At 37.5% G+C, this 26948-nt stretch overlaps 1 protein-coding gene across 1 annotated transcript in view; it reads left to right on the forward strand.

The window, feature by feature from the left end:
- Positions 1-25819, forward strand: part of epg5 (ectopic P-granules autophagy protein 5 homolog (C. elegans)) — a 30541-nt gene extending 4722 nt beyond the window's left edge. Inside the window, exons 5-45 of the mRNA XM_079815791.1 lie at positions 454-584; positions 893-1000; positions 1156-1229; positions 1434-1545; positions 1885-1999; positions 3166-3316; positions 3546-3707; positions 3837-3994; positions 5379-5533; positions 5648-5788; positions 6046-6207; positions 6476-6598; positions 6928-7193; positions 7333-7473; positions 7628-7769; positions 8899-9096; positions 9201-9311; positions 9789-9911; positions 10358-10524; positions 11197-11427; positions 11657-11780; positions 12068-12215; positions 12517-12688; positions 12768-12930; positions 15121-15263; positions 15342-15498; positions 15703-15897; positions 16236-16449; positions 16940-17061; positions 17170-17377; positions 18014-18089; positions 18176-18279; positions 18400-18575; positions 19179-19358; positions 19437-19646; positions 19731-19875; positions 21247-21489; positions 21731-21950; positions 23138-23353; positions 23492-23606; positions 23934-25819. Coding sequence (XP_079671917.1) covers positions 454-584; positions 893-1000; positions 1156-1229; positions 1434-1545; positions 1885-1999; positions 3166-3316; positions 3546-3707; positions 3837-3994; positions 5379-5533; positions 5648-5788; positions 6046-6207; positions 6476-6598; positions 6928-7193; positions 7333-7473; positions 7628-7769; positions 8899-9096; positions 9201-9311; positions 9789-9911; positions 10358-10524; positions 11197-11427; positions 11657-11780; positions 12068-12215; positions 12517-12688; positions 12768-12930; positions 15121-15263; positions 15342-15498; positions 15703-15897; positions 16236-16449; positions 16940-17061; positions 17170-17377; positions 18014-18089; positions 18176-18279; positions 18400-18575; positions 19179-19358; positions 19437-19646; positions 19731-19875; positions 21247-21489; positions 21731-21950; positions 23138-23353; positions 23492-23606; positions 23934-24116 — 6485 coding nt within the window. The 3' untranslated portion in view covers positions 24117-25819. The remainder of the gene's footprint in view (positions 1-453; positions 585-892; positions 1001-1155; positions 1230-1433; positions 1546-1884; positions 2000-3165; positions 3317-3545; positions 3708-3836; positions 3995-5378; positions 5534-5647; positions 5789-6045; positions 6208-6475; positions 6599-6927; positions 7194-7332; positions 7474-7627; positions 7770-8898; positions 9097-9200; positions 9312-9788; positions 9912-10357; positions 10525-11196; positions 11428-11656; positions 11781-12067; positions 12216-12516; positions 12689-12767; positions 12931-15120; positions 15264-15341; positions 15499-15702; positions 15898-16235; positions 16450-16939; positions 17062-17169; positions 17378-18013; positions 18090-18175; positions 18280-18399; positions 18576-19178; positions 19359-19436; positions 19647-19730; positions 19876-21246; positions 21490-21730; positions 21951-23137; positions 23354-23491; positions 23607-23933) is intronic.
- Positions 25820-26948: the final 1129 nt, after the last annotated feature.

Below are 26948 nucleotides of genomic sequence, written 5' to 3' on the forward strand. Positions count from 1 at the left end.
ATTGTAGAACCATTGTAGTGAGATGGACTTTGTAACGACGTCTTTAGTACCTTTTAAGGGTCTTGAGAGTGTAAAGTGCATTGTGCCAATGGAGGCCTTTCAGAGCCATCAGATTTCAACTAAAATATCTTCATTTGTGTTCCGAAGATGAACGTAGGTCTTACGGGTGTCGAACGACATGAGGGTAAGTAATTAATGACAGAATTTTCATTTTTGGGTGAACTAACAATTTAAGTGCAACCCTTGTTGGCTTTTGCTTGTTCACTGTTTGTGTATTTAGCAGGCACTTTTTTCCAAAGATTGGATGACCAGAACTGGCAACATTCTTACTTGTATATTATTATGTCTGGTCCTACTGAGCATTGAAAAAAGCATAGGATTACTGCTGAAAGTAGTTATTTCTGTAATTTAGAATGTCATGCTGTCTATTGATTTTTGTATTGAACTTCTTAGTGAGTCCAAAGTCTCAGCCCTCCTCTTTGCAACCGCTGAAGGAGAGCATCAGTGTGCTGTTCATCTTCACCCGACGGGTCCTAGATGATTCTCAGTTTCAGGCTGACATCCATCTCTGGCTTCAGAGGCTGGTAAAGACCCTCAAACACCAGCTAATGAACTGAAAAAAGTCAAATATTACTATTTTCATATGAGGAACACTCCGAAAAAGCAGCTACAAATTATTTGTAATATTACATTTAAATAAAATATTAGTAGCTATATATATATATATATAGGAAATATTTTTATTCAGAATCAGATGTCCTTCAATTTATTAAATTCACGCTTAGCTGGCAATACTAGTACCCTTATATTACTCTAGAATTAAAAAGTTCTAGCTTATAAGATCTGCTTTTCACGACCTATGATGAAACATAAAAGTTTTTTTTCCATCCAGGTGTCTGTGCTGGATCAGGTCGGTTCAAGAGGAGATCATCTCTTCATCCTAAACCACCTGCTCTGCTGCCCGGCAGGTGTGGGGAAATGGGCTGTGCCATTCCTACAGGTACTCAAGCAGAGCATTGATGTGTGGCTCAGATCAGCTGTAACAATGACTGAGTAAATGTTAACAGGGAAATTTAAAATAAATACAGTATATTTAAAACATCTCAAATATCTGCTTGTCTTATAATAGTCATTGCATCCACTTTCCTTCAATAGATCAAAGTATTGGATAACCCATCTGGAGTGTATCATTTCATGCAGGCTCTGGCTATCCTCATGTCTCCAGCGAGGTAAAGATTAGCTTTACGGGAAATTGGAATTTTGCTTTTTATATCATCTGTATACTTGTCTGTATTATTGCCAATTTTACAGTTTGACTTGAAAAGTTGCTTCTTTTGTTTAAAACTGTTATAACTAAAAGCACAAACTGGAGACAGAGAATTTGCCTTTGCATTATTTATTTAATTAAATATGGAGATGTGTGTGACATGCAGGCACCGTGCAGACTTCCTGGGACACATGAAGCCTAGTGATGTGAAGGGCAACAACAGTATTGTAGGACCTGCATCTGGTAACTGGACTCTTGTGGATGAGGGTGGAGAGGAGGTGAGGAGGTCCATCAGCCCCTGTCAGTGCTTTATTAGAGAATGTCTGAACTCATATTGTTATGCTGATTTGTATTAAATAATTAAAATGAAAAACAGAACCAATTTTGCTATTGGTTTCAGACCTTTTGACCTCACTGCATACAGTATATTGTCATCAGAAATCAGTTATATTGTATTAACTTCTGACTTGACTTTTGACATCTGTCAGCACAAACTGAAAGTGTCAGTATTTTGTGTCTCTTAACTAAGTACCAACAAAACCTTTGTTGTGCTTGTTATAACTGTACACCATGCTACCATGTGATGTCTACTGTAACACTCTTGTGAACTCTCTTAGGACGAAGACCCAGAAACAAGCTGGATGCTGCTGTCTGAGGATGATCTGGTTTCTCTGTTCTCTCAGTTTCCCTTTGATGAGCTTTTCAAACGCTTACTGGGGATCTGCTCTAAAGGTGAGACTGTCATCATATCCCATAAATGAGATGAGACATAATTTACTCACCCCCATGTGATTTCAAACATGTATGACTTTCCATAAAACACAAATGGAGAAATACGGGGAAAAAAGTACATTTTTGTCTATGTTTGAATTTCTAAAATTGAATTTCACTTAAAGTAGTCATGAACTGGCTTTTTTAAAAAAATGTATACTGTTGTCTGAGGTCAACTACGTTTGCGTGGTTTTTAAATTCCAAAACATCATAATGAATAAGTAATAGGCAATTTTATACCCTGGTTTTGAGCCTCTCTCATGGAACGCTTGGTTTTTGTGGGCGTGCCGCCCTGAAGGCTTGGAAGTAAACTCCCACTGCTATGATTGGATAACAGTTTTGCGTAATAATTTTGCATAAGTTTGCATAAGTTTTGGCTCCCCTGTCAGTAAATGTGGGGAATTGTTTTGAAAACGTCCAATGTGGAGAAACCGAAATCCGCCCACAGGGCTCGCAAAATGTCTTTATCAAACAAACACAATGATTTATCTCTCATCCACCCGCAATTAATATGAATGTTATATTTTATTACCGCGAATATCTGCGAACCGCGCACCACTAACACACACACACACACAAGCCAAGGACATGCATCAGCAAAACTTCACTGCAGACAAATCAGCATGTTCAGAACTTCCGCAACATAATCAGTAGATCTCAAATGATCTGTAACAATGCAATACTATCACATTTAAAAAAATAGTTTTACTCACATAAGTGTTGCACCATTCCTGTCAGATCCAATACAGAAGGCACAGCATTGTGTTTTAATCTCAATCTGTCTGCAAATCCAGTCTCGACCTGTGTCTTGTTTACAAACGATTCCGCGTTGAAATGAAGCGAACAGACGTGCAACGTTTTATTCTGAGATCGAGTGTTTTCTGGGCCTGGTGTCAATAAAAGCTTTTCTTTGACTAACAAGGAAGTTTTCAGCTCCGAAACTTACAGGATATTCTTATATTACCATGACCTTTTATATATCAAAGGCTGAATGAAAAGTTGATTTCTCAATTCATGACCCCTTTAAGAGTTTAAGAAATCTTTAGACTGTTATATGTAAACTAAAGTAGATTTTTTTCATACCGATTATAATAAGTTGACCTGTGAAATCCCTCTCTTGCCAATAGGGGACTACCAGCCTCAAGCCACCACCAGTCAAAAGATGATGAAGATATTTGCATTTGCCTCCTCGCTGGTCGAACTGCTTGCTGTTGGCTTGCAGACGTACAACAGAGCACGTTATCGCCAATTTGTGAAGAGGATTGGTTACATGATTCGGTTCATAAGCTTTATTAATTTAAATTCAGTTTTTAATTTCATGATATATAATGCTTTCATACTTTTTTAGTGCTGACAAACTACCGGTATTAACGGGTTGTTATTATTATTATATTTATTAATTGTTATTAGAAATGATTTAGCAGGTTTTCAGTCAGGTATTTTTCATTTTTATATAGTTGGCTTAAAGAGTACTGACTTCATGCCCATGTTCTTTTCCTCATTCTAGGATGACACTCTGTTATGTTAGTGACCACTGGGCGCAGTATATCAGCCTTACAGGTGTGAGTAGAACCACAATGCAGGAACAGTCGTTTTCAATGGAGAAGCTGCAGGTGGAGTTTGACCATCTCTTCCTGAGAGCAGTGCTTCATGTGCTCAAGGCCAAGAGGTATAGGCTAATGCTAATGCTCCTCTCTATGTTTACTGTCGATAAAAGATTTTAACTAAAGCAATACTTCACCGTGTGCATCACTTCCTGAAGCAGTGTCTATTTAACTAACTCTTTATGGGTTTACAGACTGGGCATATGGCTGTTCATGTCTGAGATGCCGTATGGCACGTTATCCAGCTCCATGCTGTGGAAGATCTTCTACATTATGCAGTGTGCAGAGATGGATGGTCTGGAGAAGCTCAGCTGTAGCCTGAGTGCTGAGGACTGTATCCGGGGACTCAGAGGTGAGACGCCAAGCTCGTCTGATGCTAGAAAAACACAAGAGAGTAGTTTAGAGCAGTGGTTGGCAACCTTTCTGACTCTAATGCTGCCTTCACGTGCTATCGGAAATGTCCTAATTCCCACTTCAGAAGTCGTGATTACGAGCTTGTTGCATTCAAGTGCTTTGTTGTCGGAGTGAACAGGAATCATGGTGGACACCAGGTTATTCTTGCCTATTTATTGGGATAATCTTGTTAAAACCAACATCATATGTAGTCTCCCATGCACCGACAACCATATAAACATTCCAGTTAGTCCGCTTTCTGCTGATTCTATAATTTCAGTCAAATACAGGCTATTTTCGCTGTGTACCAAACATACAATGCGCTTCATATGATTACTCGTACATGTAAATATGTACTACATAATGTCAAGACAAGACGACCTAGCTGTTCTGGGAAAAAAAAACAATAAAACCACACCTGCCACAGCAGTCTAGTTCTCCCCGCCACCATGTTTAAAGCTTATGACACGCCCATCTCGGGAATTGGGGTATCAAAATTATTTCCGAACTTCCCAGTGGTAAACACGACATCAGAGGGCATTCATGTGCAATTTTTACCTAGGAAACTCGTATTTACGATAATTCCGATAGCACGTGAAGGCAGCATTAGTCCTTCCATTGTCAAAGACAGTGCCCCCGCCTCGCCTCTGATGTATCAATAAAGCTGATCGCTTTATTTAAGTAAAATGATGGTACTTTTGTGATTTTACAGGGTTTTTCAAATAGTTTAAAGGTGCAGTTTGTAGAGCAGTTTGTCCATTTAGGGCTACTGTAGAAACATGACAATGGCAATTTCACTGTAAGGGGACCCGCTGTGTATGTAGATAGAAATGGCTCATTCTAAGGTAATAAAAACATAACGGTTCATTATGTAAGGTCTTTATACACCACTGAAAACATAGTTATGTATATTATATTGCATTTCTGTTAATAGATCCTCATAAATACTACACACTGCACCTTTAAGTCACAAATAGCAATTATTACCCAATACAAAATTTTAGAGATGCAAAAAAATTCTGAGACTTTTTAAGATTTTATTCATTTCAATTACTTTTCTAGGTCTAGAAATCACACACTTTAAAATGTTTGTCCTATATCGGTTTTCCAAGACCCTGACCATGTTTCTTAAATAAAATAGTAGCTAAGTTCAAATTAAAAATATGTCGGCTTACATCTTTATTTTTTATTTTTTAGCATTTTTCTTATTTTGATGCTTGATTTGTCTTATTTTAAATCATTTTAAGCCATCTGTGACCCCCTGGAAGTGTGCTGATAGCCCCTAGTGGATCACGGTCCCCTGGGTTAGAGCAAAAACACTTATTGTGTGTTTGTATGTCCAGAACCAAGCCATCAGGAAAAATTTCAGCACTGGCTGTCAGAGATAAACAGCTCGGATGGAATCTGCCTGTTGACAACGTTTGCACACATGGCCCAGCCCAGACGCACCGACGTAGACCCTGAGTTTGTCAGGAACATTGTGCTAGAGATCTACGAGGTGATTTGACTTTTTTTCCCTGCAAAAGTTTTACTGAATGGACTCAAAAAAACTGATCATGACTTCATCCAGGTGTTATAAGTGCAATACATTTTTGATTACTCTTTCCTCGAGGTGTCCTATGTTAGTATTGCCACCCGTGAGATCTTCTCTAAAGTTGGGCGGGAGTTGTTGTCGGCTGTAGCAACTGTCCACCCTCACATCATCTCTATGCTGTTGGAGAGACTGAGAGAGACTATAGAGAAAGTGGGCATGGTGAGTGATAGACAGCTTCCTTCAAAGACATAAGACTTCATTTCTGATTTCTGTAGTAACTGGATGATCAGGACAATTGAGCATGTAACATTCTACTAAATATGCATGCAGAACAGCTACTATAGAAAGAACAGGACAAAATATAGGGTCTCAAGATACATTTACACATGATTTACACAACTGCCACAAAAATGTATTTTATGTCAGCGAATACTGATATATGCTGTTATTTGCTCTGATTATGGTTATCTGTCCAGGTGTCACTCTACCTGTTCAAGGAGTTGCCCCTGCACTTGTGGATGCCAGCTCAAGCTGAGGTGGGGTTGATCCGAGATTGGCTGTTGAACTTCAGTCTCTCTGCTGTGGAGAACAGATTAGCCTGCATCATACTAGAGGGCCTCAACTGGGGATTTCAGCCTGTGAGTCTCCGCTATAATTATTAAAATATAGGCAGGATTTATCATCATAAAATATGTCCAGTTTGTCAGTTGTAGCCCTGAAAGGAACATAATACACACAACAAAGATTGTACTTTTGAGCTAGATTTTGATATTCCCTGATAGGCCTGATAAATTAGTTGGTCATGTGGTTGATCTTTCCATTAATTATGCTTAATTGTGTTTTTCGGATGTTTTTTAAGATTTTACATATATTCACTGTAAACAAAACTTTCTGTCTTGTCCACAGAATGGTTGCCTCATTCTACCCGCATCTTTGCACAGTGAAGTCGCCCTGTTGGTGATTGAGACATATCAAAAATATCTCACAGACAAGCCATATGGTGGCATATTATCAGAAGGCATTAAACAGGTATGAAATAAGATGGCTACTTATCCCTTCTATTAATCAACACTGATTGTCATTCATTGACTACTGCAGATTAATAAGCTTCCTCAACATTTTTAAAGGACAATGTTGTACATCTTATGGCTTTGTTTTTGGAGACTAATGCAACCCATGTAAGATGTCTAGTTTGCAGGGGTTCACCTCCATTCATCAGCAGAAATAATATCCAAAAGATGAATCAGCCACTTAAAGTTGATAGTAAAAAAATGTCCCTCAAAGAATGAACATTTTCCAAAGTGCCAAAAATTTGTACTGTTACCAGCTCATATTTGCTGCATTATAATTTTCTGCAGGTGTCTTACCTGGCTAACGTGGTGCGGCATGGCCAAACACCAGAATCCTCCTTTAACCAGTGGGCCTGGGACCTGGTTCTGAGGCTTAAGCTCCATGCCAATGAAAAAAGTCCTCAGGATGCCTGGTGCCCGCTTCCCTCTTCCAGCGTCCCCAGTGTGCCTGAGATCACAGACTCTCCCACCATGCACCCAGTGTTCAAAGCAGTCAAAGCGGGCATCCCTATTGGCTGTTTTCTGGCTATTGACATGACAACCATTGGGCACAGGTTTGGAAGGAATATTATAACTCTTGTTTCAAACAGATGAAGTGAAGTGACTGACTGACTGATTCATCAGTAACATTTCAGGCTAGATGAAAATCCAAATCTAGTAACATTCATTCATTTGAAATGTTTTACATCTTAGTTTGGAGAAGTTTTGCAGTGATGGAATATCTCTGCTGAAGACTCTGGTTCAGTGCCGTCATCTCAAAGCTGTAATTCATATATTGGAAAACATCCTTCCTCTGGTCTATCACTGCCAGTTCTACCTGCTCAAGAATGAACAGTTAAGAACATTTATACTTGTATTGTGAAATATTTTTCACTTGCTGTCAGACTTTGCTACAGCCTTGGCAATTGACTTCACAGCATAAATAATGAATTAATAATGCTAGCTATGTAAGAAATACCAATGCTTTTCTCCTAATATAAATGCACAGGTTTCTGAGCTGTATCCAGCTCTTCTTGCAGATTGATAGTGGGACTCAGGGTGTGACCCAGCAGGTCACACAAAAGGTGGCCCAGCATCTGATTGGCGCCTCTACAATTGAGAACATCAAACTCCTCAACAGTGTGATCCAGGTAGGATTTTGTGTTGGTTTTCCATGAATTCTGGACACTTGTTGCTCTTTTTCCTTCATTAGCCGATCCAACTCACCCATTAAAAAATATACACTGCCATTCGTTTGATGTCGGTAAGATTGTTTAATGTTTTTGAACTAACTAAACTATTTGTATTACTCAGAACTATGTTTTGTTCTATTATGCTAACCAAGGCTGCATTTATTTAATCAGAAATGCAGTTAAAAACAAAAATATTGTGAAATAATATTACAATTAAAAGTAACTGTTTTAAATTTAATATATTTAAAAATTTGTTCTGGCGAAGGCAACTTCATTTTTTTCAGCATCATTACTCCAGTCTTCAGTCACATGTAGAGTAGAGTAGAGCAGAGTAGAGTAGCCTTTATTGTCATTGCACTGTGGAAGTACAACGAAATTTAGGGTGCTCCCACAGAGCCACCCTTGCACCACACAAAAATAAAACACATAATATACATAAAACCTAATAAAAAGTTTAAAATCTTAAAGTGTCTATAGTTGTAACAAAAGTGCAGGTAGGGGGAGGTGAGCTGATTTTGGGCAGTGTTAATGACCCTCTGCACCGCCTTCCTGTCCTCAGCCTTGGAGCCTGCGTACCACACACTTAAGCAGTCTGTTAGTACGCTCACCAGAGCGGAGTGATAGAAAGCCAGTATTAGCTTCGTGTCCAGATTGTTCTTCCTGAGGACACACAGGAAGTGTAGCCGCTGCTACGCTTTCTTAACCAGGGCCCTGATGTTGTAGGTCCAGGAGTGGTCAGCAGAAATGTCACCACCTTCAGGTTTCTGGGCACCCACATCTCTGCATGATCCTTCAGAAATCATTCTAATGTGCTAATTAGATTTTTTTTTTTTCAGGATTCTTTGATGAATAGAAATTTCAAAATAATATCATTTAAAAAAATATATATATATTTTTTAAAACTTTATTATTGTCTTTGCTGTCACTTTAGATCAATTTGATGCAACTTTGCTGAATAAAAATATAAATTTATTTCAAAAACTTCTTACTGACACCAACATTTTAAACTGTAGTGTATGAATAAAAATAATAACAAATTGAAATACAAAACCTTTTAAGATCATGAGAAGATCTTATTGTCCTCCAGGCTCATATTCTGGATAGCTCCAGGCCCGGGCGTGTTGGTGCAGTAGCTGTTCTTGAGTTTTGGCTTCAGGTTTTGGCCGAACAGAACCTCTGGCATCGAGACAGATCTGTTCTCTACCTTCTGGATCACCTGTGCCGTGCTGCATTTCTTCACCAACAAGAGGAATGTCTCCAGAAACTTCTCTACCAACAACACAAGGTTTTTCATTCTTGGCTGATGTTCAAACAGCCGCCTTCTAACAAATGGCTGAAATAAAGCAAATGACTTACAAATGCCCCCCCCCCCCCCCCCCCCCCCTTTAGAGTGCCCTAGGTTACCACGGAGATAAAGGTTTGCTGTCATCTCTAATGGGCTGGATAGTGGCAGGAAATGTTTCTCCATCCTTCATTGAGGGCAATTCTCTTACAGGAGAGGTATGTGCAGGTTATTACTTATATGATCTAATTACTCTAGGGTGCTTTCACACAAGCACTTTTGGTGCGCACTCGGGTTCAGTTCATTTGGATGATGTGAACACTATTTTCCAAACGCGGGTGCACTAATCATACCTGGGTCTGCATAAAAAAGGCAAGTCTGGGGTGCGGTTCATGTGAATTCTGGTACGGTTCGCTCCTGATATGAACGCAATTGTACCAAATCTCTGAAGTGAACCGCTATTGATGACGTATGACTCAATAAAACTGTGTGTTTGTGTTCGTCTCACTCATTTCCCTGTGACTGACGCACTGCAAACAAAGAGAATTTATATCTAATTTCTGCTGGACTCTCGCGTTCTTTAAAACATCTGAGAGCAATTGAACTCTGGTTTGGACCAGGCAATCGAATCAAGTGTGAAAGCACCCTCAGCTATTAGTCATCATGTCCCTCTCCGTGTTTTCCTTTGTCTCAAGGTGTGGTTTGCTTGGTTGGTCCTAAATATGGAGACAATGTTCGAGGAAGACTCTCAGCTGCGACGTTGTGTGGAGCATGAGCTCCTCTCGAACTCTGCTTGCACACCAGATCAGGCTCTGAAGGTACACTTTTCTTCTGCTCCTACCTTCTCATCTCCAGTACAATTTTACATGTGCTGTCACATCAAAGAGAGTGTTTTGATCAGGGAATGTTAAAATTGTTTAAAATTCTCCAGTTTTTTTACTTTGCAGGTGTTCTTTAGACTAAAACTTGCCAAATTGAAACATAATTTCTTTTGTTACAAAGCCCCTAAGTGAACATGGAAATTACGGGAAATGTTTATGGGGAATGTGAAATAATTTGAAATGTACTTCCCCTACATATTTTGTTGAGGGTCTTATTGGTGACATTTTTAAATAAGTTAAAAAAAAAGTATCCCTTAATCATGGATGACTGGAAAGATTATAGATATTCATCGGTTAATAGGTTTGAGATCCCTGTAAACATTTTTATACATTCATGAAATAAAAATACAATTATATTAGCCCATTTGTTTTCGGTTCGTCAGAAAGCCCAGGTGCGCCTCAAGCTTCAAGTCGTCCCGTCCCTGCAGAGGTTGATGATCTATCGCTGGGCTCAACAAGCTTTAGCTACCCCTGCAGATCATCCACTCCTGCCTTTAGTGTGGCAGAAATTCCTCCAACTTTACCTCCGTCAACCTGGACCAGAGTTTGGGTGCGTTAAACATGGACACTTTCTATCCTTTTTAGATAACTGTTATTTGTATTTTTTAGTACCTATTGTTTTGCTAAGTTTTGAATGATCTGGCTCCTTAAAGTGAAGACTTCAAAACTTTACATATATCATCATGCTATTTCAGTTACATAATGCATGTTGGATTCAAAGGACATGCTGAAACTGTACACACTGTTCCTCTTTCCATTTTTTTCTCCTCCCTCCACCTCACTTCCCTTTTTGCACTCCTTTCTAATTGTTGATTTCACTGATTTCATGTTTCACCAGATTTTACTTTAAGCTTTGTGTAGCAGTACTAATGACTCATGATGTTCCAGCTTTTTTGACCCAACATAACTCTCGTTTTTGTCTATCATGCGTTGAACATAATACCACAGATGCATTTCACTTCCTGTGTTTGTCAATATAAGATTATTTTGTACATGAAAATATACTTTTTTTTATTTTATGGCTCTCTGAAATACTGATACATTTCTGACCCACTTGGGTTTTTATTTTGCAGTAATGACCAGATGACTGTATACTTTGCTTTGTATATTAGTTAAAGTAATGTATAATATTTTGTTGTGAACTGCATATGTGGTGCAATGTTTTGTATGATTTTGGGTATTTCTGAACCCTTGTCTCTGTTGTTTTATTTGGCACCATCAGGCTGGAGGTGAAATGTTGCATTGGGAGGCGTTATTTCCATAGTGCGGCCCATCTCTTCTTGCTGAAGAGCCTCAGACAGCGGCTGGTTGAGGTGTCTGACTTCCACCATGCTGCTAGCAAGGCTCTAAAAGTGCCCTGCTCAAGAAGTGAATCCAGTGATGGTTTGCTCACCCCCGGGACGCCCATCACCCAGTACATGACATCTCCTGAGCTGCACACTGAGCTTGTGCGGTAATGTCCAGTGTTTCCTTGAATGTCCTACTGAGTGTTAACTAAGTGATTCAAATTTGACATCAGAAAAAAAAACGTTATTGATTCCAAGCTGCGAGTCCTGCCACGTTTTATTACTCAGAAGTTACAAAAAAGTGTGACCATTTTAGATTTCATTATTTGTGAATAGAAGCCATATCATTCAACTATAATGTTAGAATAACAATATATTCAAACTCTTATTTTTCAGGCTCTTCACTGTGTTTGCTTTATGGTTGGATGATGAAAACCTTCAGAAGCAGGAAATTTACTTGCCCTCTTTGCCAAAGCAGTATGATACCCATCGCCTAGCCAAAATCATGCAGCGCCAGCAGGTGAGGGTTTGTTCGAATCCAGCGGAGTGCATTCTCTATGTTTTGGTCTTTAAGAGGACTGTGAGCCATCAAAACGATTTAGTAGATTGTTTTGAATGAAAATGTTATTTAAAACAATCCCTTCCGATTTAAATATAAAATATCAAGCTGTATATTTAACAAATCTACATGTTCAAAAGTTTGGGGTTGTTAAGATTTTTGTAATGTTTCTTATGCTCACCAAGGTTGAAGACGAAACATTATGAAAAATAAATTGAAGCCAGGTCTGTGTGTCATTTTATCTTAAGGAGGTGTGGATGGAGCATGTGGACATTGAGCGAGTCCAGCATGAACTGCAGGAAGTGCTCAGTCTGTGGTCAAAGGTCAAGAGTGAACCTGCACTTTCCCAGAACACCAACTCTTCAACCTTTACTGATTTCATCAATCCTTTGGCTGGTACTGAGCCCACTTTCCACTGATAATCATTCTCTGATATCTGGACTCTCTCATTTATAACAGTCGAAATATGAGGGAATGCTACAGTTGTTTGCTTCAGGCACATTTAAATAAAAAAGCAAGAGTAATTTATGAATGTATGTCATTAAGCCCTTTTTCACCATATTCAAGTTATAGTTTTGTATAATAAAAAGATGTTAACATGTATTTTTTGCTTAGGTCAGTTTGCTTTACAGATTTTTTGAACAGCATTTTGTACATTTTGCACTAAATAATATTTTCCTTAACTATTCTTTTACAGCAAGGGAACGTATTCTCTCTCACTTGAGAAAGCATGTTGCCCCCCAGGGGGCGCTGTTGCTCGTGCCTATGAAAGCTCCAGTGCCTGACATTCCCACTGAGAGTCTGTCTAATGAGAAAATCTCCACTGCCTTAATTCAAGAAGACCTTGCTAAGCTCCAACATCAAGCCAAGTAAGACTCAATACATGCGCACTTACACTGTAGTTTTTGCTGAATGATGTTGTAAATCTTGACTGTATCCTCTTCTCAGGTTGGCAACGGTCCGGGAAACACAGCAGGTCGCTCTAGACAATGATCTGTTGGACGTGTTGCCGCAGCTCTACATAAACCGAGAAGACCAGCTTTCAATGCAGTTAGAGTGCCGTGGCAAAGGTGGACAGCCCTGCCAGGGACCCGCACATGTCACTGTTAAGGTGAACACATACCTGCCATTTCTGTCCTATTCATAAGGTGTACTACTTAGTATTTATTTTCCTCGTTAAAAGGTTTTACATATAAAGAAATGAGTAGTACATTTGAAACCGTATTTAAAATCATGTACACTTACATGAGATGAAGACTTCAATCATGTTCAGGAGCCAAATTAAAGTTGTTTTATGGCAGGGGTGCCCAATCCTGTTGGATCTGAACTCTGCATGTAGGTAGGATTCGGCACACCTGTTTAATGGTATATGGGCTATGTCTCAATTCAAAGGCTGCATACATTTCTGTATATAATAAAGAGTATAAACTATATGCATCTTAGTAAGATACGTCAACATTTGAACCATTGAAAGTTTTTTCTTTCTTTTTTTTTTTTACATTTGTATCATTAGATTAATATTTGAGTAAGCTGAAACCCAATACCTACGTTAAAAAGTGTAATTTGGCAATTTCTCAAAAATCCTGTCCTTACTCGCGCGCAATGAATAACATTTACATTTATGCATTTAGCAGAGGCTTTTATCCAAAGCGACTTACAACTGAGGAATACAAGAAGCGATCCGTCATGAAGAGGCAACGAAACACGAAAAGTGTCTGAAGTACTAAGTTTTGGACATTACACAGAGCACGCTAGGGTAGGGAAGGAGTAGAGGAAAATAGAAGGATTTTTTTTAATTTAAGATGAGGTTAAGTGCTCACGGAAGAGGTGAGTTTTCAGCTCTCTTTTGAATGTTGTCAGTGATTCTGCAATTCTGGGAAGATCGTTCCACCAGCAGGGAACGGTGAATGTAAATATTCTGGAGAGGGATTTTCTGCCTCCCTCTGATGGTACCACAAGCCGTCGCTCCTTAGCTGAGCGAAGGCTTCTGGTGGGGGTGTAGACTTGTAGGCAAGACTCTGTAGGCAAGTGTCAGCGCCTTGAACTTGATGCAAGCAGTGAGTGGTAGCCAGTGCAGAGAGATGAAGAGTGGTGTGAAGTGGGCCCTTTTGGGTTCGTTGAAGATAAGACGTGTTGCTGCGTTCTGGATCATTTGAAGCGTTTTGATCGCACATGATGGAAGTCCAGCCAAAAGCGCATTGCAGTAGTCAAGCCTAGAAATGACCAGGGCCTGGACAAGAAGCTGTGTTGCATGCTCTGTTAGGAAAGGTCTGATCTCCCTGATGTTATGGGGTAGGCAAGGCCACAAAGGATCCATCTGTTGTATCCTTCATAGCACAGGAAACAAAGGCCACATTTGAAGGAGCTATCGAATTGCCATCGATAGCTTTCGTCGCACCACGGTGATGCAATCGGCCTTCAAATACAGCCTTCGAAGGATTCAGCCTCTGAATTGGGACACAGCAATGGAGTGTCACCTAATGGGGCACCATGTTGTAATCACATGACCCACTGAACACTTTATTGTGGTAACCCCCATATTATTGGGCACTTTTGCACGTGTAATTAATTAATCATGACTGCCACTGTAGAAATGTGCTAATTGCAGTCAATGGGAACTGAAAACTTTTTGTATAATAATACATCCACACCAATAAGTGTCAGCATAAGTCCATTAAGACTTATTATATAATTGAAATAAATTTGACATAAAATAAAAAAGTAATAAAATAATATACAGAATATTTTATGAAAAATTTAAATTTGAAATGTTGCCTTGGCAATTAACTGAAATAATATAAGTTGAACTACTAAAATTACTAAAGCTAAAACTGAAATAAAAAAGAAATTAAATAAAAAAATTACAAATATAATATATATATAAAATTATATATATAAAAAATTATATAAATGACAAAAGCACAAAACAAAATTACTTTAAAATAAAATAAAAACTAAAAATATTAAAATAAAAGCTTATTCAAAATATAAATACAATCTATAGTAATGTATAAATAATACTAAAATAACACTGGAGTTTTATGCTGTAATTTTTGTTTTTGTCACAAACAAATTTAATATCCACCTGTTGCAGCCATGTCCTAGCAGTTTGCACAAGCATGTTCCAGACCCACTGAACTGTGATGTTCAAATCTGTGCCTGTGTATAAATCCCATTCCTCTTATCTCTCTCTAAATAATCCTGTCTTCTCTCTGTATTAATATTGAAAACAATTTTGCCAGCTGCCCAAAAATCCTACATTTTCATGAGCTCTCTCTCCCCCTTTCGTTGTGTGTTGCAGTACTCAAGAATGCACAAACTGGATCCAGTGCAGAATCAGATCCAGTGCCTCAAGAGTGATATTAAACAGCTACAGGCTGATGGAATCAAAGCTCCTCCTCAAAGTCTGGCTGAGGCGGCCGTGCACACAGAGAACTTCATCACGTCAGTAGCCACTCAACTCATTTTCTACGCTTTCTAAATTTGTGTCACTAAAAGTAAACATCTCATTTTCTTGTTTAGGGCTTTGGTTAATGTTTACAAACTAAATGCATCCCCTGGCATACTGAAGGTGGGCATCGCTGCATTCTATCAGATAGTGTCCTTTGTGTGTGAGGACACACAGAGACATCCACCCACTCGCCAGTTCTTCACGTCCTGTATTGAGATCCTTGGTCAGGTATTGTTTTCAACTCGGTGTTCAGGAGAATTTAATTGTCTTGTTACATTATTTCAGGCCTAATTTTAAAACTTGAGGATGTTTTCTCAAATTATTTTTTCGTTATGACTTTTTTGTCTTTTTTATGTGAATCATTTCTCAAAGTATCTATGGTTTTCCTGTTTCATGTAATACAGACTATATAAAGTGTGTCTTTTACAATAGGTCTTCATCCGGGACGTCCGATCAGAATGTAAACACATGCTGAAGACCATCTTGCTCAACAGACACCTATGTAACCTGCTCTCACCGTACTTCACCCCAAACGCCTCCCCTTCAGAGCTGGTCTCTCTGTACGAGGAAGTGGTCAACACCCTTCACATAGACAGCGGTGATGTCATATTCATGCTCCTCACAAAAGTAATTTGCCTTCATTGAATAATGCTGTCAATGTTTGTCAGACAGGTTGCATTTGAAACTATTATATAATAAAGAATTTTGGGGGGGCTCTGTTTTGTTCATAATTATGTGATGTAGTGCTGTCATATCCTTTAACAGGATTTTGTTAGCAATAGCATATTCCCATATCAAAACCCTCAGAGTAGTTTATGAAATGTTTTTGTATTCTTGTATTCGATTTATGCTGGATCCTTCCTGTGGCCCTCTGAGACTTTGATTGCTCTACTTTTTGCTCTTGCTCATGTTTGCACCTTTTCCCTTTTGAAAGTTTAATTGAATAATCTGTTCTGTGCTCCTAGTTTGACTTGACTCAGTGGCTGTCGGCGACGCAGCCTCCATTCTCTGAGCGTAGCCGGCTGATGGCAATCATCCATCAGGCTCTGTGCACCTGTGGGCTGGTACCTGAGGCAGAAGTCCTCATGCCCTTCAACATCTTCTGCAAGCACTGGACTGAACTGCTGCTTTACCAGTTTCCAGACCACTACAGCGACTTCCTCCGTCTGCTCATGCAGAGTATGACTTTCCTTTTCTTTGACCTAGACAGATTTGTTTTTTGGATTTGGTTGGGTCCATGTTGAATTATCCAAATGAAACCCTTTAGACAAACAGTTATTTTATTTTAATATACTTGCAAACCTCAGATTTTAGGTCAAAATCATTGATTTTTGTGATTATATTTGCATGACACATCATGCTTAGCATCACATTTTTGTTGCAAATTAACATTATCTGCTATATGTATAACTTTAAAGCAGACTAAGTCTATATCAATCCAGACCTGCGTTTGTAGATTTGATTATCTATGGATTTCTGTCATAGTAGTTTTTCTTCTGACTGTCTAAGCATCCCTTTTTCACCTTGTTTTAGTAGTTCACCATGATGTTTTTATTCATAATTCATAAACATTCAAGGTAAACGTCAAAGATTACATATAAGCAGTTTGCCAAGAGTGAAAATGCAGTTTATCCTTGGAACAAATTAACATTGTTCACTTTTTCCGCAGGCTCTTCTGAGCAGCTTATCAGTCCAGACTGTTGGAGAACGTCACTAAGAGCGCTGGGCTGTTCTCCTCATCCTAAGATAAAGACAAGCAAACCCCGCTCCATCCTTCTTTCTCCTCAACAGGTAACACTCTTGTTTTAACTTATTTCTTTGACATACAAAATGGGCATATTTATATGTTAAATACTTCGAACTGAAGCAGAGCATTACATTTCTACAATGTTTTTCTAGGTGGATGAAACAATCGAATGGCTCTCAAAGTTCTTCCTGAAGCTCCGTCTGTCTAATGGGGACTTCAGGAGCTTTGGTCTCCTCTCAAAATGGGCGCCGTACATTGAGGAAGTCAAGGTGTTTTGGGAAGATTTGATTACCTACGTCATTCATCTGGAATTAAACAACTGCAGCAAAGAACCAGTTGGAAGTCCAAGACTGGTCAAAGGTACAAATTTATATTTCTCTGTTATGCATATATATATATATATATATATATATATATATATATATATATATATATATATATATATATATATATATATATATATATATATATATATACACAACTATATAGATCTACTATCGTTCAAAAGTTTGGGGTCAAGTTAAATTAATACTTTTATTCACCAAGGACATATTCAATTATCAAAAGTAACCGCAAAGACATTTATAATGTTATAAAATATTTCGTTTTCAAATAAATGATGTTCTTTTGAACTTACTTTTCTTTTTAGAATTCTTTGATGAATAGAATCACTGTTTTCACAAAAATAATAAGCAGCACAATTTGTTTTAACATTGATTAGAAATAAGATCAACCAGATCAGCATATTTAGAATTATTTCTGAAGGATCATGTGACACTGAAGACTGGAGTAATGATGCTGACAATTCAGCTTAATTAAATTACATTTTCAAATATATTCAAATAATTGTAATGATATTTCACTATATTATTGTTTTACTGATACTTTAATCAAATAAATGCAGAAAGAAAATAAAAAAATAAATTAAATGTTGTGCATAGCAACCATTTGTACAATCACATTTTTTTATATTATATATTTTTCTCCTTAATGTAGCTCTTGAGAACCTGCATGCAAAAATGGCCAAACTCTTTAAACCGTGGATTCTGGTCCTTGAAACTGACAACACTAGGTATGCTTTGATGTGGCTCAGTGGTTTGGTTATTATAACACTGATGACAGAAGTGATGAGTAACAACTCTCTTGTGTATGTCGCAGTCATCCCCGCTGTTCTCCATGGCTTGAATCAGATGCCGCAGCTGCAGCGAGCTTAGTGAGCTTATATGCCTGCTTGGTGGAGTCTGTACATGAGAAATTCAAAGGTAAACATTCTCGGAGAACAGGGCAACTCACAAATCATGATTAATTCAGCCATTCATTTTCATGTTCAGTTCGGAAATAATGTGATCAGAATGAATTTTTTTTATCTGTTTTTGCTGCAGATCGCTTGTTGCCAGGACAAAGAGGAGCTCTGTGGCTTCACCTCATGCATTACTGTGAGACCTGCACATCTCCCAAGATGCCAGAGTACCTGCTGTACACCTATCACACTGAGTACAGCCGTTTGCCATGGAAGGACCTGCATCCAGATCAGACTCTAATGAACCAGTTTTTCAATGTGAGAGACTTTAAAATCTCATGTATTACTTGTGTTTGGTTGAATGTTGAGAGTTGAGTGATGTTTCGAAACCATCTGAACTGATACACACTACCATTCAGACGTTTGGAGTCTCTTATGCTCAACAAGATTATGTATTTGATGAAAATACAGTAAAATCAGTAATATTTGACATATTATTGTAATTTAAAATAGTTGTTTTCTGTTTTAATACATTTTAAAAAGTAATTTATTCTTGTGATGACGACAGCTGAATTTTCAGCATCATTTTTTGCTGCACAAGAAACAATTTATTATTATTAATGTTTAAAACAGTTGTGCTGCTGAAAATAAAAAAACTATTTATTTGAAATAGGAATAGGATTTACAGTCACTTTTGATCAATTTAATGCATTCTTGTTGACTAAAAGTGTTAATTTCTTTCTTTAAAAAAACATACTGACCCCAAACTTCTGAATGGTAGTCCATATACCTTTGGTAAGGTGGGTTTTAATCCTTCTAAATTTTAAACAGACTCACTTATACCAAATATAAGAAAATGCTGATATCTGATACTTATCAGCATACTTTAAAAGATCAATCATTTAATTTCATGATGTTCAGGTGGAGCGGGGAAGTCCAAAGAGTTGTTTCCTGTTTATGGGAGAGCTGCTGTGTGAGGTGAACTGGGTCAGTGTTTTGAGTGACTCTCTCAGCCCCCAGCTGAGCCCTTCAGCTCAGATGATGGCGGTCTCTGTCCTCTACCTGATGGTGTTTCTGGCCAAAGAGGATCTCAGCAAACCTGTGAGTGGTCACCTGTTTACCTTAATCGTCTTTAAAGGTGCCTATTAGTGGTTAATCTATTGTGGTTTACTTCTACAGGAGTCTTCTGTCCTCACTCTACTGGACCAATCAGCTTCTCTGCCTTGGCACCTAGTGGATTTTTCTTCTTATCAAAATGTTATGCGCTATGTTAGCACACATTACCCAGCATCCCTTGTTATCAGTAATGACAATTCTTCACAACAAGTCATCACATTGCTTAGAATGGCTGCTGGATTTGGTCCGACCGCACAAGGGTTACATCACACGGTGAGATGACACATTATTGTCAAATCCATGTTTGCACACTGTAAATTAGTGAAACTCATGATCTGCAGCTGCTGTGTGTTTTAGGACATGACTTTAAAGTGCCAAGCCTTTCTTCATCTCATGGTGCAGTTCCTGACCTCTCTGGATCAAAATGGGCACATCAGTCTTGCACCTCTGGAGACAGAAATGGAGAAATTACTGGAGTACATTGTCATTTTCAACCCTCCTGGTGAGGAGAAAGTTTCATTGCTATTTCACATTCATTTTCTTGTCACGTCCCTCAGCAGGTGACTCAAGAATATTGCATAAGCATAATTGTAGTTCTGTGTATCACTGGATCGTATAGGAATAAAATCAGTCGTTTGCCACTGAAGCACTTGTTCACATTGCACACAGTTCTGGTTTGTTTTTTAGATCCAGTCTTTCAGATTGATTGTTTGTACTGTTATTTAGAAGGTGACAAATTCAGATCAGTTTGTTCATTCATTACCCAGTACATTGGTTGCCATAGTAAATGGCAAAGGCATTTTCACAATGCCCAGAATGGGGAAAAAAGTAAGAAATTAGTGAATTTAGACACAGATATAGGCACTACTGTTAATTAATGTATGCATATCTTTACAAAAACATTTGAAATATGATCGACTGATTTGTATGATTGGGTGTGCGAATTAATTCTATTTGGCATGCTAAAGAATGTTATATATTTATATTTACAACATACTGTATGTGCATAGAAATTGTGCAGTCATTTAGTGTCTGTTCACTTTCCACACGATTTTACCATTTAAACTTTAACACCTTTTCAAAAAGCTGATTTTGTTTGCATTTCAATCCAAATATGAAAGTTGTTTGTAATTTATATGTTTATTTATTTTATTTTTTTAATGTTCATGCTGTTTAGACTACAAAAAGCTTGAATGGATTTCAGGCAAACACTTAAAAAAAATAAAAAATAAAAAATAAAAAAAAAATTATATATATATATATATATATATATATATATATATATAATATATATATATATATTTTTTTTTTTTTTCCCTCCGTCTGAAGCCTGGGAGTTTTAAGTCTGAATAATATAGGGGGTATAAAATGGAGAATCCTTGGTCAAATTTGACACATATTTATACTAATTTAGTGTGTCAAACATTCTGTGATTTCTAGCATTTATTCAATTATCTTCCTAAGGCTGATTTTAACTTTGAACAAGCTACACAATGGTTAAGAAATTTGGTGTCAGTAAGAGTCTCTTATTCTCACCAAAGCTGTATTTATTTGATCAAAAACCGTTATAATGTGAAATATCATTACAGTTTTAAACAACTATTTTTTTTATATTTTAAAATGTAAGTTATTTCTGTGATGGTAAAGCTGAATTTTCAGCATCTTAACTCCAGTCTTCAGTGTCACATGATCCGTCAGAAATCATATTTGTTATGCTTATTTGCTGCTCAAGAAACATTTCTTATTAATGCCCATGTTGAAAACAGATGAGCTGCTTATTTCTGTGGAAAGCTGGAACGTCATAACAGGCTGCTCCAATATCTCTCTTTATTTTGAATGAACTGATCTTAATGTGTCTCATCCTCGCTTTCAGAGACAGACCTCCAGCAGCGGCACATGGCCACCTGCAGTCTGTTTGCTGAGATGCTTACTCTTCTGAATGAAGCTGGTGTGTCTACAGCCGAGGGACTTGGGACTAAACTCCACTCCTGGGTGGAAAAGCGAGCTCGGGGTCCTTTGGTTCTCCCCCTGCTAACCGCTGCGTGTCGATGTCTGGCCTCAGTGCGTCATATGACACGCACCACTGAGGCCTGTATTCTCTCCTACTTCACTGACGGTAATAATAGCTCATACTTGTTCTGGGCTTAGTCACAGATTTTAAAAAGGTCTGTGCGTAAGCCTTTAGGAATTATTCCTCTCCATAATCACAATGTTAAAAGCATAAAAGCAAACATCTGAATCAAAACATTTGCATGTTTTTCCCATTACAGTACCATTAAAGCGTTCAGTGAGATTTAGTTTCCTATAAAACTGTCTGAAATGTTCACATCTACTAGTATCTTGTGTGTCTGTCTCAGGTGGATGTGCCGATCAGTACTCTGGTTGGGGGCCCATCCTGGTCTCTCTTCAGGTTCCTGAGCTGACTGTTGAGGACTTCATCCAGGAAAGCCTGAGCCTGTGCAGTTACCTCACACTGTATGTCTACATCCTCCAGAGGCTCAACCTTGAGCAAACCCTCCTGAATGAGAAGAAGACCTTAGTGCTGATCAACACGTGGATCAGTCAGGTCTTCCCTAGGTAACGTGCACTTTATCACATATAGTGGCATTGTGTTCTTTCACATGTTGAAGGACCCACGCAGAAAACCTGACTTGAAGCAGTGTAGGATAGCAAAGTTAGTAAATAACTTCCCTTTTACCTTTTATGTTTATTCCACTGTCCCACATGTAAGAAGATGCATATGTAAAATAAATTCAATCATCAACATAAAACAGATGGACTCGATCTACTCCATCTATGTTTTGATCATCATTCTGATTTTATGCTGTACATTTATTGTTTCTTATTTCTTATTATAAATTAAGTTATTAAATTATTTCTTATTTTGTCTTATTATATTGAGATGGTTTTTATGTAGTGTGTTATGTATTTTACCTGTATTTGTATTTTTTAGGGTGACTTGTAATATTCTGTCCAGGGACTACAGATGAAAAATAGCCTTTAGGCTAATTCTGGTGCATTTACAGAAATGTTTTATTAATGTGCATTGTCCCTGTTAACTAAACAATCAAAAAAAATAAATAAATAAATAAATAAATAAATTCTGAATCCGATCCGGACATAGTTTTTGACAAAAACGCAATCTTCTCAGCTTTTTGCCCAAAATGTTCCTTTTTTTAATGAAACTTCCCCACAATCAAGTGTTGATTACAAAAAAAGATTGCATGAAGCTAGAATAAAACAGTTTTTTTTAAGTAGAGGCTCTGTTCTTTCTTTTGATATATTGCATGTTCAGATATTCATACAACAAAATATTCTGGTTGCCATGAAAATTTTGTGAAAATGCTGGGGGTTGGCTGGCAACTTAAAAAAAACACTGGCGGGGAAAGATCATAATCATTATTGTAAACATAATTTTAATTAATATATATAATCATTATATTATCATTTTGACATCAATACACTTGACAACAAAAAATTGTTTAAAGGCTGAAATGTAAGGTTTATAATTTTTATTGTTTAAATAAATTGTTTATTTATTGTTTAAAATTTAAAATTTTATTGTTTTTGTCAACTTGTATTATTTAAACTGTAAAGTTTAAATCATTGTTTTTTTTAGTAATTTTATGGTTTAAGATGTTACCATAAACATTGATTTTACAATACAATATTAATTTTGTGTAGGTTTTAAAAAGCCTTCAATTCTATTTTAAGAACCCTGCAGATAACCCTTTATTCATGACCTGTGTCGTGTGTCCCTGCAGTGGTCCAGCTGATGAGGCAAAGCTGTTTTTATGGTGGCATAAATTCTTGGAGCTTCTGCAGATCCAGGTGGACCAAGAGGACACCTGCGCACTTGACACTCTGATTCTCACCTTAATGGCGTTCCAGAACCGTCTGGCCCAGCTCAGTGAAGAAAGACTGAACTCAGGCATTCTGGGAGCCATTGGCCTTGGGAGGAAATCCCCACTTTCTAGCAGGTGAGTTTGAGAGTTGTTGAAATACTGCTAGCAGTAGAATTTTGGTTTGATGCCTAGATAACTGCTACACTCCATTAAAGCTAATGTTGAATTGTGTGAATTGCATGCCTCACAATTTCATTTCTTACTGTATTTCAGGTTTCGGGTTGTGGCTCGCAGCATGTCAGCATTTCTCCTGGTCCAGGTGCCCTCAGAGAATCAGCTGCGTCTTCATTCGGGCACAGAGCTGCAGATCTCAGCTAAAGCTCAACAAGTAAGAGTTTCCAGGGGATGGGATAAAAGTTAATAATATCAACAGGCAAGACGTAATAATGTGTGTATCAGGTTGATTTCTGACTTGTTTAATATATTAGAATATTAATATTTTCTTCTATTTTTAGGTGAATGTAAGAAGTTTTCTATGTTTTGAATTTAGCAATGGTATAACTGGTTTTGTAGTTTTTTTCCCTTCCTTTAAACAAATGTTGTGTGGCTTTCTGATGGTTAGAAGGGGATATGTTTTAAATATATGATGATTATTTGTTATAGTACAAGCAAATGGTTTTGTTCTGTACCTTGAATGATTTCTCTCTGTCTTCAGGCCTTATCTATACTGGAGGCGATGCTGAGTAATAAGCAATATTCAGAGCTGCATGTGTCTGTGAACCAGGCCTGTCAGTTCATCAAGTACCCGGGTCACTGTCTGCGTGACAGCAACCGTCTTTTGATCCTGCTGGTCAATGCGCTCTACACTGACCTGCATTACCTGGACATCATCCGTTAGCTAAAACCTCAAAACAAGATTCAACTCCTGCTGTCAAGCTCTGTGAAACCCACCAAAAACTCCCTGAGAACAGCTCCATCTCCAGATGAGACAGAGTTGAGAGCGCTCTTTGTTGAGAATCAAAGCAATGAGCATCTAGAATTAAACCACCTTAGGTGTTTTCTGGAAAATGACATAATAGGGAAGAATGGATTAAAATCATGATTTTAGATACTGAGACAGTGGTCATTTTTTAAACTCTGGTACGCAAATTTTCTTTCGTTCTCACATTAATATCATGCTTGCCCCCTTTTTTTCTTCTTAAAACGGCATGCTTTAAGGCTGTGTTTCTTAACTCCAGTCTTCCGGACTCATCTACCAGAATGTTTTAGATGTCTCGCTTATTAAAACACGTGAATTAACTCATCAGCTTGTTAATTTGTTAAATAGGGAGACATCTTGTTCTGAAGGACTGAATTTGAGAAACACTTCTTTAAAGTATCCAAAGCTTCAGCGTTTCAGACCAGAAATAACACATAAGCACATAAGTTCATTCTGTTCATGGTCTCATAATAATATTGTAGTCATTTATATAATTTATTTTGAAGTGGTGAGGATGTATGAGAATGTTTTAGACCTCCCATGCTGGGGGAGTTTTGGTAATATCTGATGATAATCGACTGAATCACAGTCGCAAAGTATCTATACCTCATTTAGCATTTTTCTCCCATTTGATTTGCACAACAAATATGCTGGTGAAATTTCAAAATATATTTTATTTCATTTTCTTTGAATATGTTTTTGTAATGTGCTTTTTAAAAAGCACTTTCCTTATGAGCTCATGCAAATAAATCAATAATGGTTGGACATTACATTTCGATGTGAAGAAATGAATGTTTGCGAGGCTCACTGTTATCTTTTTATTCTTTGTATGGAGTGTTGGTCTTGGTTGGTGAACTGCTCCAGCATGTGATCTGCCTGATAAGTGCACTTAATTTTTTTAATACAGAAGTGCTCCCTTACAATTCTGACATCACATATTCCTTTCCCCTTTTAAATATTTGCAAGATGGCTGTTATTAGATCATATATGAGATTTAATGAACGTGCTTACGGCTGTATTTGTTTAGGAGTATATAAATTATTTTAGAACTAATATAAATTTGAATTGGAGAAAATCTATTTCTGAGCATGTTGATATTTCCATATTTGGTTGCAGTTTTTATTGACTAAAGATTATAGGTCAGCACTTCTGGGGATTCACTGCATGCTTTTATTATACAGTCAGAGGTCATTTTCTATACTTTCTCATACCACAGAATTCACTGGTTTCCGTAATACTGCGGCTTAAACATGTACATTGGGTTAATAGTTATAGATGTTTAGATCCTCCCCAAACAAACTGAAATTAACATGATGTACGTATTGTCATTGTCATGCTCTTGAGCATAATGTGCATATTGTTTAGAAAATCGCTTATAACAGTAAGCAGAACAATTGTTGAAATAACCTGGGCACTTGTATGAAAGTACAATGAAAAGAAGTATAAAGTTGCATAGAACATGACTTTCTGATTTCATTATTTCCTTAAAATGTTTTCAATGTGATTTTGTTCCTCTTGTGCCATGATTGACATCCGCTATACAAAATGTTGTCAAATGATTTATGTACATGGAAATGTAAATGATATCCAATGTCAATAATACCTAAAATCAACGAAAATGTGTGTATGTATGATCTCCTTCCCTTCAAATCATGATTTTTAAGAATATTTACAATATAAATATATTTTTTAATATCTTAGTACTGACCTGAAAGCATTTATCTGCACAGTATACATGCCCACCTAAAAGATAAAGCCATATTTATGTGACAAAATGTATCAGTCAGTTTTACCCTTTTGAGGCCGTGCAAGTAAGAAATTCACATCCCAGGATATGGCGGTTGCCATGGCGATCTTATCCGCTTTAATAGATGCTACAGAGGGAGGGTTATCAGGGTACCCAGACAGCAGATGGGAGACTGAGATGTGGCATGCCAGTGTCTTTTCTTCTGTTTAGCTGTTAATACATTCTTTCACATCTGAGCCAGAGTGACACGCTGGAGTATCTGACTAGTGTAGCAGTGTAACAGAATGTATGTACATATTAAAAAAGTAAACAAAAGAGATTAAAAAATGCATATGCTGTGAGCATTAAATCCCTATGGCTTGGCTCTAGTTAACATTTATGATTTGAAGTTTGCTATAACGCAGCGTTGTTTTTGTCCTCAAAAACATGATACAAACGGATATGGTGATCTGACCATGTGCCATCAACTTGTGAAGCTTGTATCTAGTGCAGTGCCAGCTGAAATTCTGTCGCTTCTCCCACAGTCTACCACATTTAATTACATATCTCACTTCATTTATTATTTATTTCCGAGCGGTCCTGTAGCTGTGCTCTGCAGCCTTATATCAAAACAATCTTTTTTATGAATGATACCATAAATTATGACTCTTTCTAGGTCTAGTAAGGGCAGCACCACAGGTCAACTACAGTGCAACATATTCCTAGGGACCAAACTTGCATTACAAAACAATTAATGAATTTTCAGAAATCATTCTAACATGCTGTTTTGCTGATTAAGAACTTTTTTCAGGAATCTTTGATGAGTAGAGAATGAAAATTCAAAAGAACAGCATTTATTTGAAATTTGGTTACTACATTTTGGTAACAATATATGGTTTCATTAGTTAACGTTATATAATACAAGAATGAACAATACTTAATCTAAAATCAAAAGTTGTATTTGTTAACATTAGTTAATGCACTGCATGTGAACTAACAATGAACAGCTATATTTTTATAAACTA

The sequence above is a fragment of the Gobio gobio genome (assembly GCF_949357685.1).
Source record: "Gobio gobio genome assembly, chromosome: 4".
NCBI lineage: Eukaryota > Metazoa > Chordata > Actinopteri > Cypriniformes > Gobionidae > Gobio > Gobio gobio.